This window comes from Schistocerca nitens, chromosome 5, assembly GCF_023898315.1.
Source record: "Schistocerca nitens isolate TAMUIC-IGC-003100 chromosome 5, iqSchNite1.1, whole genome shotgun sequence".
NCBI lineage: Eukaryota > Metazoa > Arthropoda > Insecta > Orthoptera > Acrididae > Schistocerca > Schistocerca nitens.
The window spans coordinates 189362260-189380449 of NC_064618.1; the positions used below are offsets into that span (position 1 = coordinate 189362260).

Here is an 18190-nt window from a genome sequence, read left to right on the forward strand (position 1 = left end):
TCGCCGGCCGGGGTGGTCTCGCGGTTCTAGGCGCGCAGTCCGGAACCGTGCGACTGCTACGGTCGCAGGTTCGAATCCTGCCTCGGGCATGGATGTTTGTGATGTCCTTAGGTTAGTTAGGTTTAAGTAGTTCTAAGTTCTAGGGGACTAATGACCACAGCAGTTGAGTCCCATAGTGCTCAGAGCCATTTGAACCATTGTTTTAGAAATTAATCATCAACGATATATGCGAATTCTCTGATGTTATCTATAACAGTCTGACAATGCACATGCAGTTTATTGATTACATGCATGTAGAAAACTTGTTCTGAGTTGACGGTGTCAAACAAGAATTGAAGAAGTTTAAAATGCCACTACCAGACGACAGATAATGTATAAAATACTTTTCCGTTTACTTTGGCACGATGTGCTCTCCCCATACATGATACAAAAGCTTCGAGATGCACCTGCTGCCTGGTGATCTATTAAACCTGAAAAGAACAAAATGTCGCAGAAGTTAGTCCTTTTTCCAGATGCGACTATTTTGGGTTGAGAAGTGAAGGGAATTATGTTCAAAGTTCCAATAGATTGATAACTTCAGCAGACAGCAGAATTGCGTTTTAAAAAAAAGGTTGCAGGGAGTGTAATAGAACTCACGACACCTTACCTACACTGCGCGAATCTTACCGTTACGCTACTAGTTATCGTACAGCTGAAGCAGCTCTAGAAGTCGACAACAGTTCCTCCAGAACTTCTGCATTCCACAGTGCTGTGAGATAATGCATATGGCTGGATCAAGACTTGTGAGAGACAGACAGTTACAGCTTTTCTCTTCCACTGCACGACGGTTCCAACAAACAGATAGCGCGATAGAGTAGCTCAAATGGAAGGGACACTTCTTATTTAAATTTCTGCATCCTGCACTGTTGGCAGTTATGTGTAGGTGACCGTTACTTGATTTTATTTTGGTGATTACAAAATAGAGTCGAATGTATGCACAGGGTAGCTGAGGCAGCTAGTTCATAACGATTCGGTCAACCAAGTAAATGAATGTACTGAACATGCTGCAAACCGCTACAGGGAGCCTGTGTTTCAGAATTCTCATCGAGTGTGACGCAACGGTATTATGATAGAAAATGACTCTCAGAGACGAGGCTTTTGTGGTCTGTTGGATTGATGATAGGTTGCTGTGGTAATGGTCTGGGTTCGATTCCAACGTCTTCCAATGATTTTTAATCGAGAGATACAGATTCTATTCTCTTCTGGTTACACCAACGGAGAAGATATAATGGCATTGTGGTCTGAAATTCACATTAAACATGATATTCCTTCTCTACCCAGTAGACGTTAGGTTGAAACACAATATAGTCAGCAGTGGCGAAATGTGGGAATTATATCACCAGTAACCTTGCTTATACTAGTTATTTATTTCTAGTGACGAAACAAACGCTATGTAGGGTCACAGGACACTTAGTCTATCTTTTATTTGAGCTTCTGTATGCCGATAAATTGGTTCTGAACTTGGAAGGCGACTCAAACCGCCTTTAACGCGTAATTTGATCCCTTCGTGACAATACAGTCGACTACTGTCTGTTGTTTCTTCAAAACTGCAGATTCCTCAACATCTCAACACATTGCACTTGAATAGGTTCGAATCCTGGCCCGGCACTAAAGTTTTCATTACGTATAATCAAGCTCTAGCAAGAGAACACTTATCTCCTGTTGGATAATAATTTTGATTTTTAATGCATTTTCATTCCTTGTCAACACTAACGATATCTGACGGTTTTGACTCCTAGTGAGACAGAACTATTTGAGAGATAACTGTAAGTACAAGGATGTTATTCCGAGCCGCTGGTGTCGACAAATTCGGTAGCTGACGTCTCTTTGTGTGTAGTCAACAAAGATATGTGTGGGGTTCGATTCCCAGTCAGCACTGAACTCTTCCTCATATTATTTCTAGTTCAGACATGCTCACATGTCGCTGCTGGTGTAACAAACCCATATTTAACGTTCGTTTTCTCTAGAATATAACAGCAACATGTACCGGGTTTGAGTCCTGGGAAGGAAAAAAGTAATTTTTCGTCTCGTCATTTCAGTTAAAACATCTAGCTACTGCCGAGAAAATCCGATATGTCACAGTTGATCGTGCCTCGATAACAATTCGATTAGGTTCTGGGTTCCAATCCCTGCCCAACACAAAGCTTTATTTCACACCATTTCAAATAAATTACTTGTGAAGAAGCAATATTTAACATCTCTCGTAGTTCGTTCAAATGGCTCTGTCACTATGCGACTTAACTTCTGAGGTCATCAGTCGCCTAGAACTCAGAACTAATTAAACCTAACTAACCTAAGGACATCACACACATCCACGCTCGAGGCAGGATTCGAACCTGCGACCGTAGCGGTCGCTCGGTTCCAGACTGTAGCGGCTAGAACCGCACGGCCACTCCGGCCGGCTCATAGTTCGTTAACAGGGACAATAGATGCTTCGTAGGAACTCGCATTCGTTAAAAATGTTTACGTTATGTAATTTAAAGTTGATTTTTCTAACTGATACTGTCCAAATTCGAGGTATATCACTGTCTGTATGCCTAGTGAGGAATGACTGTTAGTTTCTGTCAGTCATGAAATCTTAGTATGCATGACCCGGGTTTAAATCCAAAGGCAGAACGAGATGGTTCGTCGTGTCATTTGAAGTTCATACATATTCTCATCTAGCTGTTCATCAATAACTTAAACTTTCAATGTCATTTTGTGTTAAATAACAAGTACAGTATGTTACTTTGATGAGGAAATCATGAATACGACGGACGTACTACGTGCATTACCTATCTGACGTAATAATGAGAGTGGTAACATTTCAGGTATGTCATGTGAGCTTACAAGCCTTGTGGACAGTCTTATCTGTGATAAGGTGTCCCCTGATATTTGTAGTATCGTGGTATTACTATACACCTTGAGTTATTGCGATAGAGAGCAGAGTTTTCTAGTGATGACTTGTGGAATCCATTTTCAATAGCCACACGACTGTTCCAAGGGGCGATTAGAGGACCTGCTAGACAGCTGCGTTATGTGGGTTGCATGCGAATCATGCTAAAAGCAATTCCGGTCCTTCGGATACTTTTGAGGACGACTGTACATCCTAAGGGACCACTGTGGGTCGCTATTGGGCGCCATCTCCACGTACCCAAATCAGCGGCCTGTTATTTACGCGAGGTACATGACGCGGGCGGAGAAATCGCATGCCACATACCTCCACAAACCTAGCAATAGAACATCGGAACACCCTTACGCAGAATCTGTGATGTATTTCGTTCAAGAGTCCGACAAACAAGCTATTAAGAAGGAGGTGGTAATATTTTGCACTCAGTCTTCAGGCCACAAGTGGCCCATTGGGACCATTCGACCGCCGTGTCATCCTCAGGTCTAAGGATGTGGTTAGGAGGGGCGTGTGGTCAGTACACCACACTCCCAGTCGTTAGGATGGTGGTTTTCTTTGAGCGGAGCCGCTACTATTCGGTCGAGTAGCTCCTCAGCTGATATCACGAGTCTGAGAGCACCCCGAAAAATGGCAACAGCGCATGGCGGCTCGGATGGTCACCCCTCCGAGTGCCAGCCACGCCCGATGTCGCTTAACTTCGGTGATCCGACGGAAACAGGTGTATCCACTGTGGCAATATTTTGGCTGGTAGTATTTTGGCTCATCACTAAATATAGACTGAAATTTTAAAGTACTGACGTCAGAGAGGGTGAAAGATAGATTACAGAGGGACCAGAGGAGCTCAGAGAAGTGGGAAACAGATGGTGAATAGACGAAGAAAGAAAAAGAAGATGTGCCTGAACTAAGCGGATGTGTAATGATCATTCTGTTAACTTGTGGGAGGATAACCGTCTGGATGACGAAAATAAGAAAAAGCCGAAGGTCAGTCTTTTCCAAAGGCGACGGGATATTGAACTATGCAAAGAACAGACGGTAGTTCTGTTCCAGATGCGAAGTGCTACAATCGAGATATTTTGTGAATGTTTTTGTTTTATAGATGTGTGTGTCGGATACGTGAATTCCTCCTATGAACAGTGAAGGTAAAACCCTGAGCTTTTAGATTCTGCAGTAAGTATGAATATTTATAAACCTCAAAAACTATTTTGGAAACCAAATCTGACTTTTCCTATTTACCTGAATAAACACAGAGGCACGCACACTGTTACGTAGAACAAGCGCAACGAAAACGAATGTTGCATAGCTTTTGCGTAAACATTAAATAATAAATGATTGACCAATAAACTAACCACATTTAATAACGTTTTTCCTTTCGGCTAATAACTTTCAGCAATGTTGTAAGGGTGCCCCTTTAGACACGTAATCGTTGATTCTAAGCATTGAGAAATAACTAAGCCATTGACATCAGTACAAAAGATAAGAATACCATCACGTTAGCAATCAGTCGTCCATTTTTTGCAGATTTTATGTGGCAAATCCAGATTTCGTATAGTGCCTAGCCATTATCAATGCACTATATTCTAATCTCGATACATGTCAGTTCCCTGTTGTTTGGGCGTGGAGGAAAGCCAGTATCTATCTTACATCTAGTAAAATATGCGTCTACATCCTTACATTTTTCCTGTAGCCATTCCTGCTGAGCCATTTTGCACTTCCTGTTGATCTCATTTTTGAGACGTTTGTATTTCTTTTTTCCAGCTCCATTTACTGCATTTTTATATTTTCTCCTTTCCTCAATTAAATTTAATATCTTTTCTGTTACCCAAGGATTTCTACTAGCTCTCGTCATTTTACCCACTTGATCCTCTGCTGTCTTCACTCTTTCATCTCTCAAAACTACCCGTTCTTTATCTAATGTATTTCTTTCCCCAGTTCTTGTCAATCGTTCCCTAATGCTCTCTCTGAAACCCTCTGCAACCTCCAGGTACCGTCTCCTTAAATTCCTATCTTTTTGCAATTCCTTCAGTTTTAATCTACAGTTCATAACCAATAGATTGTGGTCAGAGACCATATCTGCCCCTGGAAATGTCTTACAATGTAAAACCTAGTTCCTAAATCTCTATCTTACTATTACATAATCTATCAGTAACCTTCATGTGTCTCCAGGCCTCTTCCACGTATACAACCGTCTTTCATGATTCTTAAGTTTTAGCTGTGATTAAGTTACGCTCTACAAAAAATTCTACCAGGCGTCTTCCTCTTTCATCCCTTACCCCCATTCTGTACTCACCTACTGCTTTCCCGTTTTTTTCTTTTCCTACTATCGAATTCCAGTCCCCCATGACTACTAAATTTTCTTCTTCCTTCACTATCTGAATAATTTATTTTACCTTATCATACATGTCTTCAATCTCTTCATGATATTCGGAGCTAGTTGGCACATAAACTTTTGCTACTGTGGTAGGCGTGGGCACTGTGTCTATCTTGGCTACAATAATGGGTCCACTTTGCTGTTAGTAGTAGCTTACCTACGCTCCTGTTTTTTATTCATTATTAAACCTACTATTGGATGACCCCTATCTGAGTTTGTATTTATAATCCCATATTCACCAGACCAGAAGTCTTCATCCTGATTCCATAGAACTTCACTGATTCCCACTATATACAGCTTTAACCTATCCATTTCCCTTTTTATATTTTCTAACCTACCTGCCCGATTAAGGGATCTGAAATTCCACGCTCCGATCCGTAGAATGCCAGTTTTCTTTCTTCTGATAATGACATCCTCTTGAGTAGTCGCCGCCCGGAGATCCGAATTGGGGTCTATTTTAACTCCGAATATTTGATCCAAGAGGACGCCATCATCATTTAACCATACAGCTGCATGCCCTTGGGAAAATTTATGGCTGTAGTTTCCTCTTGCTTTCACCCGTTCGCCGTACCAGCAAAGTAAGGGCCTTTTGGTTAATGTTACTAGGCCCGATCAGTGAATCATCCAGACTCTTACCCTTGCTGCTGCTGAAAAGGCTGCTGCCCCTCTTCAGGAACCACACGTCTGTGTGGCCTCTCAAGAGATACCCCTCCGTTATGGTTGCGCGTACGGCATGCCTATCTATATCGCTGAGACCCCAAGGCTCCTCAACAGCGGCAAGGTCCATGGTTCATGGGAGATATTTTACATATGACACATGATTTCGGTAGAGACGACTTACATTATTTGATATCATGTTCTGAAATGTTTTTTTCTGAACATGTCAACAGCATTTTCTACCTAGCAAAGTGATGATCCTCAGTTTATCTATTATTATGACATACAAAGTGTACCCTCAAGCGTAATTCCTGGCTAATGCCTACTGAACATGGGGTAAGGTGGAGCCAAATGAATAATTTCAATTTGTTGGGCCTCATACAGGTAATAAATTTTTTACTACACACGTTAAACTGTAATTGTGGACAGGTTATAGTTATGTTTTGTGTGATAACGGTACACTGCTTCGAGGTCTACACTTCTTCATTGTAAACAGCAAAATGTTGGCACCGTGGAACAGTTAAAAGTATGTGGAGCAGTTTGTGTGGTAAATGGGGGCAACGTGGATCATTGTAAACTGTCACACGCTTAAATACAATACGGTAGTTTAGGTTTTTTAACTGCTCCAGTAGCCCTAACATAAGTTCTCTGGAGTGGGATTGCTTATTACCAGCACCCACCTCACAAATTTCGTGGAACCAAACCTTGCACTTATCACACCTGATCGATTCCCCTTCCTTGATAGATCTACGATCATAACGTTTGATGTTTCAGAATGCACGATGTTCGTTTTCTTCCTCCGAATCAGGTTAATGTGCTGATGAAGATGGATTTTCATCTGAATTTGAAGGTTTCCCTTGAAAATCCCACGATTCCTGCAGTCACTGTTCTCCTTTCACCAGTAGTTTTCATAATGCAATTTTCTCTTCCCTCTTGCTAGATTGAGTTGAAATGGTGAAATCAAATAACATGCTGAATTTTTCTCTCTCCTCCGACGCGGGGTTCCGGTGTTTTTTGTTGGGATTGGCAAAACAAGAGAAGATGATGCTGCTGAGCTCCGACTTCCGTATTACCTGCAGGATTAGTAGTATTTGGAGAGCGTGGGTTTACTTCTGATCCTGTGACAGCAGAAGAGAACTGGTCACTTAGGAATGTGCGTGAAGAAAGGAATCTGTGTGACGGTTATTTGTTTGGAATGACGGGAAAATTCTCATGCACTCAAATCCCTTCACAGCATTTCCTACAATAGCTCCATGTCTACGAGCGATGTCGAAAATTTTGCTAAAACCTACTTTTGCAGTGGTGTTTGAGACGTTATTCTTTGTAATTAGTCTACATGAATACTTTAATAAAGAAGAAATACATATTATATTCCGATTAAAAAAAACTACGAAAACTGATTCACATAGCCCCATTCCATTATAATTTTTTAAATGTAAGCAGTTGTTCAAATTTATACTAGATGTCACTAGTTGTTCTGTTGACAAACGTGGTTGATCCTACATAAGGAGTAGCGAAAAGAGTTATAACTAGCATTTATGTATTACAGACTGCTTTAATATTATATGGCGAATTTTTATAAGTGATACTGTCTTTCTGCTACCTCCTTTTCGATTATTTCTGTCAAGATTAAATATAATCGGAAAAGCCTTCTTCCCACTTGTATATGGCTTGTCTAGCAACGGTTCTGTAATACAGTGGCGTCCGAGTTAAGCAAACGGGCTGTACAGTAGAATATTTTCTTATTTCTGTCAGCATTTCCCAATGATTCAAACGCCCACCCTGGTAGTGATATGGTATGGTGAGGTTATCATGAATGTGATGTTAAGAGTATAAATGCCTCTGCCCGCAGAACGTTGACGACTCTGGAGAGGTTCATCTGCTGCGTCAAGTGCACGGTCAGCTCTTCGACACAGCAGGACTCGTTAACGAAGCGTTCGGCCTGCCAATACTGACTGCTGTCGCCGCCCACTTCATCCACTGCGTATCACTGCTCAACCTAATACTAGCGCTCAAGTTACAATACCAGGTGAGATGCGTACACAAATTTATTTTGCCAGGAAGTTTCGTATAAGCGCACACACCGCAGCGAAATTAATACACTACTGGCCATTAAAATTGCTACACCACGAAGATGACGTGCTACAGACGCGAAATTTAACCGACAGGAAGAAGATGCTGTGATATGCTAATGATTAGCTTTTCAGAGCATTCATACAAGGTTGGCGCCGGTGGCGCCACCTACAACGTGCTGACATGAGGAAAGTTTACAACCGATTTCTCATACACAAACAGCAGTTAACCGGCGTTGCCTGGTGAAACGCTACTTTGATGCCTCGAGTAAGGAATACAAATACGTACCATCACGTTTCCGACTTTGATAAAGGTCGGATTGTAGACTATCACGATTGCGGTTTATCGTATCGCTACATTGCTGCTCGCGTTGGTCGAGATACAATGGCTTTTAGCAGAATATGGAATCGGTGGGTTCAGGAGGGTAATTAGCATGAACTATCAGCTCGGAGATCATGGCTGAGGTTACCCGTGACGCTGCATCACAGACAGGAGCGCCTGCGATGGTATACTCAACGACGAACCTGGGTGCACGAGTGGCAAAACGTCATTTTTTCGGATGAATCCAGGTTCTGTTTACAGCATCATGATGGTCGCATCCGTGTTTGGCGACATCGCGGTGAACGCACATTGGAAGTGTGTATTCGTCGTATTAGCCAGCGTGATGGTATGGGGTGCCGTTGGTTACACGTCTCGGTCACCTCTTGTTCGCATTGACGGCACTTTGAACAGTGGACGTTACATTTCAGACGTGTTACGACACGTGGCTCTACCATTCATTCTATGCCTGCGAAACCCTACATTTGAACAGGATAATGCACGACGGCATGTTGCAGGTCCTGTACGGGCATTTCTGGATGCAGGAAATGTTCGTCTGCTACCCTGGCCAGCACATTCTCCAGATTTCCCACCAATTGAAAACGTCTGGTCAATGGTGGCCGAACAACTGGCTCGTCACAATACGCCAGTAACTAATCTTGATGAACCGTGGTATCGTGGTGAAGCTGCATGGGCAGCTTTACCTGTACACGCCATCCAAGCTCTCTTTGACTCAATGCCCAGGCGTATCAAGGCCATTATTACGGCAAGAGGTGGTTGTTCTGGGTACTGATTTCTCAGGATCTATGCTCCCAAATTACGTGAAAATGTAATCACATGTCAGTTCTAGTGTAATATATTTGTCCAGTGAATACCCGTTTACCAACTGCATTTCTTCTTGGTGTAGCAATTTTAATGGCCAGTAGTGTAATTTTTACATAGGATAATAAGGATAGAAGGAATGCTTTCGAACTAAAATAATGATGAAACATACATCTTCGAGGATAAAACAGAAGGTGTAGATGAGGTTACTCTAATAGCTGTACTCACTGACGTCGAAAGGTTGCTGGAACGCTGAGGACTATTCTGCCGATCGACCACCGTATGCAAAGCGGATGTTTCTTGTTACGGCAAACTTCTATTAGAGAGATTCTATATTAACGCCTTTTTCATTTTGACTTTTATTGATTTCACATTTTTAACTCCAACTGATTGATTGACCTCTCCGGAAACCTGTAGGTCCTAAGAGTTTTGCAATTTCGCCGCTGCTCGTGACCATTGCCTGTGTTGCGGCGGGGGCCGTGACAGGAGGTTGTCAGGAAACTTTACAACATGAACAGAACGTCAGCAGTAGCCAGATCATCAGGGGCCATCAAAAAGTATTCGTCTGAGGGTGTTGCAGCAGCGTATGTGAAACTAAGCACGACTACAGTGCGGGTATGTAATAAACTACATGTGGACAAAGGATTAATGTGGCATTTGTGCCTTTACGATGTGCGTGCAGCAAATGCGGAAACGTGAACTACGGCAATGTTATTACCAAATGCGTCCATGCAGGACCAACGTGCTGTTATTCTTTTCTTGGCTGAAGAAAGGAATGAAGAATATATACGGGGCAGCACATCCGTCGATGTAAGGAGTCGGGATTTTGGACACCTTACATGTTGGGTGCCTCAGTTTTAAGTGTCGTTTATGATGTCTCAAGACACTGGTTTTGCTACATGGAACTGTTTTTGTGCGTATATTTCACTTGTTTGAGATTTAATACATGTGGCATCGAGAGTCACGAGAATAACTCCCTTATGTAAATTTGCATTATTAAGTTAGGTAGAACAGTGTGGAAGCATCACTGGAGGGGAAGCCAGTTTTAGTTAGCCATGCTATGGCACGATGCCTTGCAGAGCAGCTGCCTAGATAAGGTCAAGTGCAGGTGACGGGCACGGCAGAGAACTGGGGGGAAGATCAGTATGTCACGTGAGCGGTGCTTAAGGCCGTAACTTACCACTCTTGTGGATGACGCAGTGTATTGTAACAGACCTGGCTGTTCACTTGAAAGTCAGCCAGTTATACGACACGGTACTTACTAAGCATTTGCTGACTGGGAAGCCATTGCTACAAAAATGAAAGAGTGACTGCCATTGGCTGTTCGAACCAGTGTCCAACACCATTGGGAGGGAAGGGAAGCTAGGCTGAGGAGATGCGCAACTTCACAGCGCGACAGGCTCTTCCCCTTGAGACGTAGTCGAGTGTGGTCAGAGGCCTTCCCTCTCTGACGTGATGATGGGGAAAGGGGATACGTTTGTGTGAAAACTTTGTTCAGCCGCCTCCAAAATTCAGTTAAGAACTGGCTCAGTTCTTTCCGTAAAATCTCCTGTGCAGAGAACAAAGAGAGCCAATATAGTGAAGTTCTTGCCAGAACAGCGAGGACGGAGTAACAAACGGCGCACCAGCTTTGCGCCTGTGTTTAGCCGTTAAAGGGATACTAGGGTGAAGTTAAAGTTTTTCGCGTCACGAAAACGTAGGGCAAGTTTGTTGATATAGAATCAGTATAAGATTATGATAGGTTTACAGATCGGAAGCCGGCCGCTGTGGCCGAGCGGTTCTAGGCACTTCAGTCCGGAGCCGCACGACTGCTACGATCGCAGGTTCGAATCCTGCCTCGGGCACGGATGTCAGTGATGTCCTTACGGCAGGTTTAAGTAGTTCTGAGTTCTAGAGGGCTGATGACCTCACATGTTAAGTCCCATGGTGCTCAGAGCAATTTGAACAGATCGGACGAAACACAGCAGCAGCCAAGCCAACGACTCTGTGGAACAGAGGATAAATAACGCTGCACATCATTAAATGCAACTGTTGTGTTACAAGTCAGTTTTTACTCCAGTGATACCAAGCTCGAAGTGGGAAGACCTATCCCCCTTGCACTATTTGAGTAACGTATTTCTTTCGTGCACTCCATGGCAACGTTTGGTTAACATTTGTGGGGAAAGAATGAAATTTGTTAGAGCTGGTAACATTGATCAGCTTGACATTAGGACAGTCTTCCGCCAAATAGTCTTTCTATCAGTTAAAATAATTAACTATCGTCAATTTTTTGATATTATTGATCTTTTATATTTTATGTTATTTGAGAAATTTTGTACCAGTATATCCTTGTCTGAACAGGCGATACCTGAGGTTGCTGTTGTGCACTGTAATTATCCAGCATATGCAAAAGTGATTGCAATAAATACAATTACAGGGACTATTTGTCTATTGTAAGTCAGAGATCCGCTCCCTACCTCAGTGGAATATTTTAGATACATTGATGGCAGCTATTCTTCTGATGTCCAAACCCTGGTGAGTAATATCACGTTTCATCACAGGTCGGCTTCAAACTGCGTTATGCACAGTAAGTGGAATCGTACACACAGTGCTAACACAGCATTCACTTATTATCAACCAGAGGCGTGATTTGCTCGAAAACCAATGATGCGCCAAGTTCTTTGCTGGTAGCTATTCGACACAGAAGGCCAGTGGATTAGAGAGAGGACAGCCTCATCCATTACAATCAGTCTTCTGACTGGTTTAATGCGTGCCGCCATGAATTCCTCTCCTGTGAAAATATCTTCATTTCAGAGTAGGGTAGGAGCCTACATCCTCAATTATCTGTTGAATGTATTCCAATCTCTATCTTCCTCTACAGTTTGTCCTATGATCCTGTCCCTTTTCCTTGTCAGTGTTTCCCACATATTCCTTTCGCCTCTGATTCTGTGCTGAACCTCCTCATTCCGTACCTTATCGGTCCATCTAATTTTCAACATTCGTCTGTAGTAGACATCTCAAATGCTTCGCTTCGCTCCTGCTCCTTTTTCCCCACAGTCCATGTTCCACTACCATACAATGGTGTTCTCCAAACGTATATTCTCAGAAATTTCTTCCCCAAATTAAGGCCTGTATTTGATACTAGTACACTTCTCTTGGCCAGGAATGCTCTTTTTGCCAGTTGTAGACTGCGTTTTATGGGTTCCTTGCTCCGTCCGTCATTGGTTATTTTACTGCTTAGGCAGCAGAATTCCTTAACTTCATCTACTTCGTGGCCATCAAGCTTGATGTTAAATTTCTCGCGGTTCCCATTACTGCTACATTACTTTCATCTTTCTTCAATTTACTTTCAGTCCATATCCTGTACTCATAACCCTGCCCATTCCATTCAGCAGAACAAGAAATTCTTCTTCACTTTGGCTCAGGATAGCAATGTCATCAGTGAATCGTGTCATTGGTATCCTAACCGCTTGAGTTTTTATTCCGCTCTTGAAACTTTCTTTTACTTCTGTCATTGCTTCTTCGGTGAACAGATTGAACATTAGGAGGGAAAGATTACACTTTTTAATCCGAGCACATCGTTCTTGGTTGTCCACTCTTATTACTCCCTCTTGGCTCTTGTACATATTGTATATGACCCGTCTCTCCCTATAGCCTACTCCGATTTTTCTCAGAAATTGGAACAACTTGCACCTTTTTACATTGCTGAACGCTTTTCCCAGGTCAATAAACCCTATGACAGTGTCTTGATTTTTACTTAATCTTGCTTCCATTGTCAACCGAAACGACGTAATTACCTCTCTTGTGTCTTTATCTTTCATGAAGACAAACTGATTATCATCTAACACGTCCTCAATTTTCTTTTCCGTTCTTCTGTATATTATTCTTGTAGGCAACTTGGATGCAAGAGCTGTTAAGCTGATTGTGCGACATTTCTCGCAATTATCAGCTCTTTCAGTCTTCGTAATTGTGTGGATGATATTTTTCTGAAAGTTATACGTTATCACGCCAGACTCATACATTTTACACACAAACATGAATAGTCGTTTTATTGTCACTCGCCCCAATGATTTTTGAAATTCTGATGCAATGTTATCTATCCGTTCTCCCTTATTTCTTCTTAATCCATCCAAATCTCTCCTAAATTCTGGTTCTAGTACTGGATCCCTTATCTCTTCTACATTGACACATGAGACAAATCTTCCCTCTCATGGAGGCCTTCAATATACTCTTTCGAACTATGCACTCTCTCCTGTTGCACTCTTACTGTCACCACCCCTACTTTAATTTCACTGAAGTCTGTGTTTACTTTCCTATATGCTGAGTCAGTACGACCGACAGTTATTTCTTTTGCGATTTGTTCGCGTTTTTCATGCAGCCATTTCGCTTTAGCTTCTCTGCTTTATTTAATTTCTCAGCGACTTGTATTTCTGTTTTCCCGAAGTTCCCTGAACATTTTTGTACTTTCTTCTTTCATCGATCACCTAAAGTATTTCTTCCGTTACCCATGTTTTCTTTGTACATACCTTCATTGTACTCATGTTTCTCTTGCCAACTTCTGTGATGGCACTTTTTAGAGATGCCCATTCCTCTTCAACTGTACGGCCCTCCCAGCTGCTCTTTACTGCTGTGTCTACAGAATTAGACAGCTCCAAGAGGATCTCGTCATCCGTTAGTACTTCCGTATCCCACTTTTTTGCGTACTGATTCTTCCTGACTAATATCATCAGCCTACTCTTCATTACTACTACATTGTGATTTGTGTCTATAACCGCTCCTGGGTACGCCTTACAATCCAGTATCTGATTTCGGAATCCCTGTCTGATCATGACGTAATCTATGTGAAGTCTTCCCGTATCACCCGGCTTTTTCCTCGTATACCCGCTCCTCTTGTGATTCTCTAACAGACTACTTGTTACTAACAGCTAAAATTTATACAGAACTCAGCCTTTCTCCTCATTCCTTGTCCCAAGCTCGTTACTCCTGTAACCCTTTCATCTAATTCTTCCCCTCCAACTGCATTCGGTTTCTTCATGACTTACAGATTTACGTACTGTATTACCCTTTCAATATGGTCATAAACTTTTTCTATCTCTTCATCTTAAGCTTGCGACGTCAGCGTGTATACATGTTGGTTTACTGTGGATTCTGATAGGGTCACGGAAGAGATTCAGATACGAATCTCCACCCAACCTATTACCAGGCCTTTGATGCGAATCCAGTGTGGTAAACAACGCGCTATTTAATTCGGTTACTTTTATTTTTGACATGTTGAGTTTTACTCATCATACAGAGAAAATTGAGACATTAATATTTTCTTTCCCCTTCGATTTCTGTTACCAGCAACAGTTGTCCCATACTCCTGCTTCCCGATTACAGTCACTACTTCTGAGTTATCTGCTGTAGTCACGTTACCCCACTGCTTCCCTGCGCCTCCCCTTCAACCGTTTTTTGCGCGACGTCTGTTTGTCAGGTGTCAGTAGGCTGGGTCTTTCCGTTCTCATGTTTAATGGGTCGTTTCAGATTTTTTATCTGTAGGGAAATTAATGTAGCCAGTGAACTTCAGCATACAGAACTACCGTTTTTGTATTGCTACATTTTAAAAATATTCGGAGGGTCCAATACTAAATACAACCAAGTCCATTACTGTCAGTTTTGAGAGCTTGTGTAGATTGACGATTGTATTATACTGTGTTCACAAACTCATCATAATTACTGTTTGGAAGGGTAAAATGTAATGATTTCTAGGGCTTGGTTAAATTTCCCACTATATTTCAGGAAAATATTTCACAACAGATTTATACTCAATATAGTATTCATATAATAGAATATACAGCTATATATCTTTCTATATTAAGATACAGTCATAGCTTCAGTTATACCAAAAATCGTGTCTATAAAGCCTGCAATATCACTATAGCTGTCCTAACTGCACTTTACAATTTTTCTCAGTATTCTGGGCATTACATCACCGTCATTCTCATTCTGTCATGCTGCAGGGTGAACTCATATCTACTAGAAGGATTTCGAGGTACTCGTGGTGACACATATGGCCAGAGCGATTTCACATCGCTTTTCGTGTACATACTTAACCTTTCGGACTTAAGGAATGAATCTTGATGTACAATCTTTTGCTATAGTCTGCATAGGTCTTTCTTGTCCTTTCTCTTTCAGATTAATGTTTCGAGAGGAAGAATAGAGATCATTGAGATTTTCTTTGAATTTAATCGAACTGGGAAAGTTGTTTTCAAGTTTCAGGTCATTGTATATTCTTTCAGTCGACCAACCGGCATAGTGTACCCGCTTCGATACTAACTACGGAGATTTCCGAAATTTTGGTGCTTAGATTCTTGCTATAGCGTGAAAATAATCATCAATTTATGCCTATTCTTCTATGTTGATTTCATCACTGCCATTCGATCTCCAGGTGATGCGAATATACTGCTTTTTTACTATCTTCTTCGATTATACTGCAGGTAGCATTGCTGCGGAAGAATGAACGATTTGACTTTAAGAACTTAAAATCAGTGGTTTCCAGGACCGGATTTTGAGTTCGTTTAAATGGAATTAAGCCCATTTTTATATTTTTATTTTGTCCAGTTCATAAGTCAGAAAATGTAAGATGAATCCACATTCCCAGATTCTCTTTCAAATGATTTCTGTTGAAACGTGCTCATTAACGTTTCATTTTCGTCTTCTCCCACCTCACCCAACTATTAAAACTCAAATACAAGCTTCACAGTTTGTTTACAAAAGTTAAAAATGTATTGTCTTTGTCATAAAACACGACTATTGAGGACTTGGTTCCCATTTCATTCTGAAAATTGTTGTCTGTACTTCTACGCGAAAGAGATTGGAAAGCGTTTGGAGGATGGGAACTCAACTGAGTCTTATTTGACACATGGCTGCCATGTGTATCAAACTGTTACACACGGTGATTTCCCTGGCAAGCTATATGAAGCAAATTGATAAACACATTTGAGAAGGTGAATGTAATTCATACACACAGCTACATTCAGTTCAGATGGATATATAGTTGCTGAGGCCTGCTGGAGAGGCAGTGCACGTTTTGTTCCGACATTCGTGTAATGGTTACGTCATAGGATTGTCTTTTCATTATTCACATTTGTAAAGTAAAGCATACAATCTATAAGATAATTCAACTATGTTGTTACATCTGCTGTGAATTTGTAAACTAGCCTGTTGAAGTATTATATATTCAGCATTTATATTATTTTGGCTTTATACTTCCAAACAATAAACGCCATTTTTCTGAAATGCTTAAATGTATCTTGATTTGTTATTAAAGATTTGCATAATTCCTGTACACGATAGCGAAACAGGAACGATACTGAAGAAATTAACTTCACAGGCCATGTCTCTGACAATTATCCACACTGTAAAAGGACTTGGCCTAGTACATAACCTTGGGTGATTCAAGTCTGGCAGACAATATGTCAATTAATACGCTGGAAAGTAACACAGCGTTACGGTACAGTTGTAGGTTTTATTTAATAATAGTCCATGTTGTCTTGCGTCACAGTCATTGTGACCTCTCCTTCTGAAAAACTCATAGCTCTTAAGTCGGCCGTATGAGAGGTTAGCTGTGTCGCTCACTGTAGTTTGTGTGTCGCTGGCAGCCTATCCCGCCCAGCCAAGTGGACCTGATGATGCTGAACCTGCTGAGCTGGGTGGTGCTGCACGTCAGCTGCGTGCTGGCCGTCACGTGGTGCTCCAGCTCCGCTGTCGCCGAGGCCCGCCAGACAGCTGTTCTGGTGCACAAGGTGCTGCTGCCGAACGCGGGCGCCGGCGCGGCTGGCGCACAGCTGCGCGACCAGCTGCAGCTGTTCTCGCAGCAGCTGCTGCACCACCGTCTCCGCTTCACCGCTGCCGGTGTCTTCACGGTTGACCTCACCATACTCCTTTCCATGGCTGGTGCCATCACCACCTACCTCGTGATTTATTTGCAGTTCAACGATACCAAAAATATTTAAGCGCCTTCATATGTCTCGTAATGGAATTGGTACTAGTAGTTTGATACATAACAGTACTCAAATTTTGTAGATGTTCATACACATGTGTATAAGCACTAGAAGGTGGAATCCATTTGAAAATACTAATGTTGTTCATACGTCAACTACTTTTCCTCAGGCAATTCTCAACAGCGTTAATGTACTTGGATAAATGCATGATACACAATGTGCTGCCTCACAACACATTTATTCACTAGCCTTTTCGATCATGGACCATAGTCACAGAGGTAAAACATCTATCGTAACAACCTCACGTGCTATAAGTGCTAATTAACCATAAAGGTATATGCAATTGTTGACTTGACAAAATAAGGAAATGATATTTAACACCATAAAACAAGGTTAACCAAGCAGAAACCAACATTGAAAACATGTAACAGCAGTAAGCGCACATCACCATTGGTCAGGCACAAGACCCAGTGAATAAATGTACTGTAAGACAGGACAGTTTGTATCATGCTTTTCTCCAAGTTGTTCAAAGAACTGTTTACATTTACAGCATTGAATTAGGCATTCTGTTACTGAGTCTGTATATAGCTCGAAGGAATAACCTGTTAACAGTATCCTATGCAACGAAAACCAAGTTTGCTGTATGTTCCCTAAAACTCAAATATGTAGATGAATCTAAAATTTCCGTTTCAGTAACTTATATTATAGTCCAAACAATGTCTGAATGCGTATACTGTTGATAGCTTCTGTCCTAAATGCTTGTTTATAAATAAGAAATATAAATAATCTATAATAATGAAACACTGCCACACACACACACACACACACACACACACACACACACACACACACACACACACACACACGCTGCCTTTGTGGGTTTCGTTCAATATTTTGTGGTAGTGAGTTTTCCTGCGTGATATCATTTGAATATAAGTTTGGACAGCTAACAGTTTGCAAACGTGGAACAACAGGAATCTGATGTTGCCAGTATTGCAGTGCCACATTCTGACACTTCAAAACTCAAGCACAGTGTGCCACTACGTGATGACAGTATTAGAGTAT

At 41.7% G+C, this 18190-nt stretch overlaps 1 protein-coding gene across 1 annotated transcript in view; it reads left to right on the forward strand.

Annotated features, from left to right (window-relative positions):
* LOC126260335 (putative gustatory receptor 28a) overlaps window positions 1-17137 on the forward strand; it is a 50846-nt gene extending 33709 nt beyond the window's left edge. The window contains exons 2-3 of the mRNA XM_049957660.1: window positions 7804-7980; window positions 16784-17137. Coding sequence (XP_049813617.1) covers window positions 7804-7980; window positions 16784-17137 — 531 coding nt within the window. The remainder of the gene's footprint in view (window positions 1-7803; window positions 7981-16783) is intronic.
* The last annotated feature ends 1053 nt before the right edge of the window (window positions 17138-18190 follow it).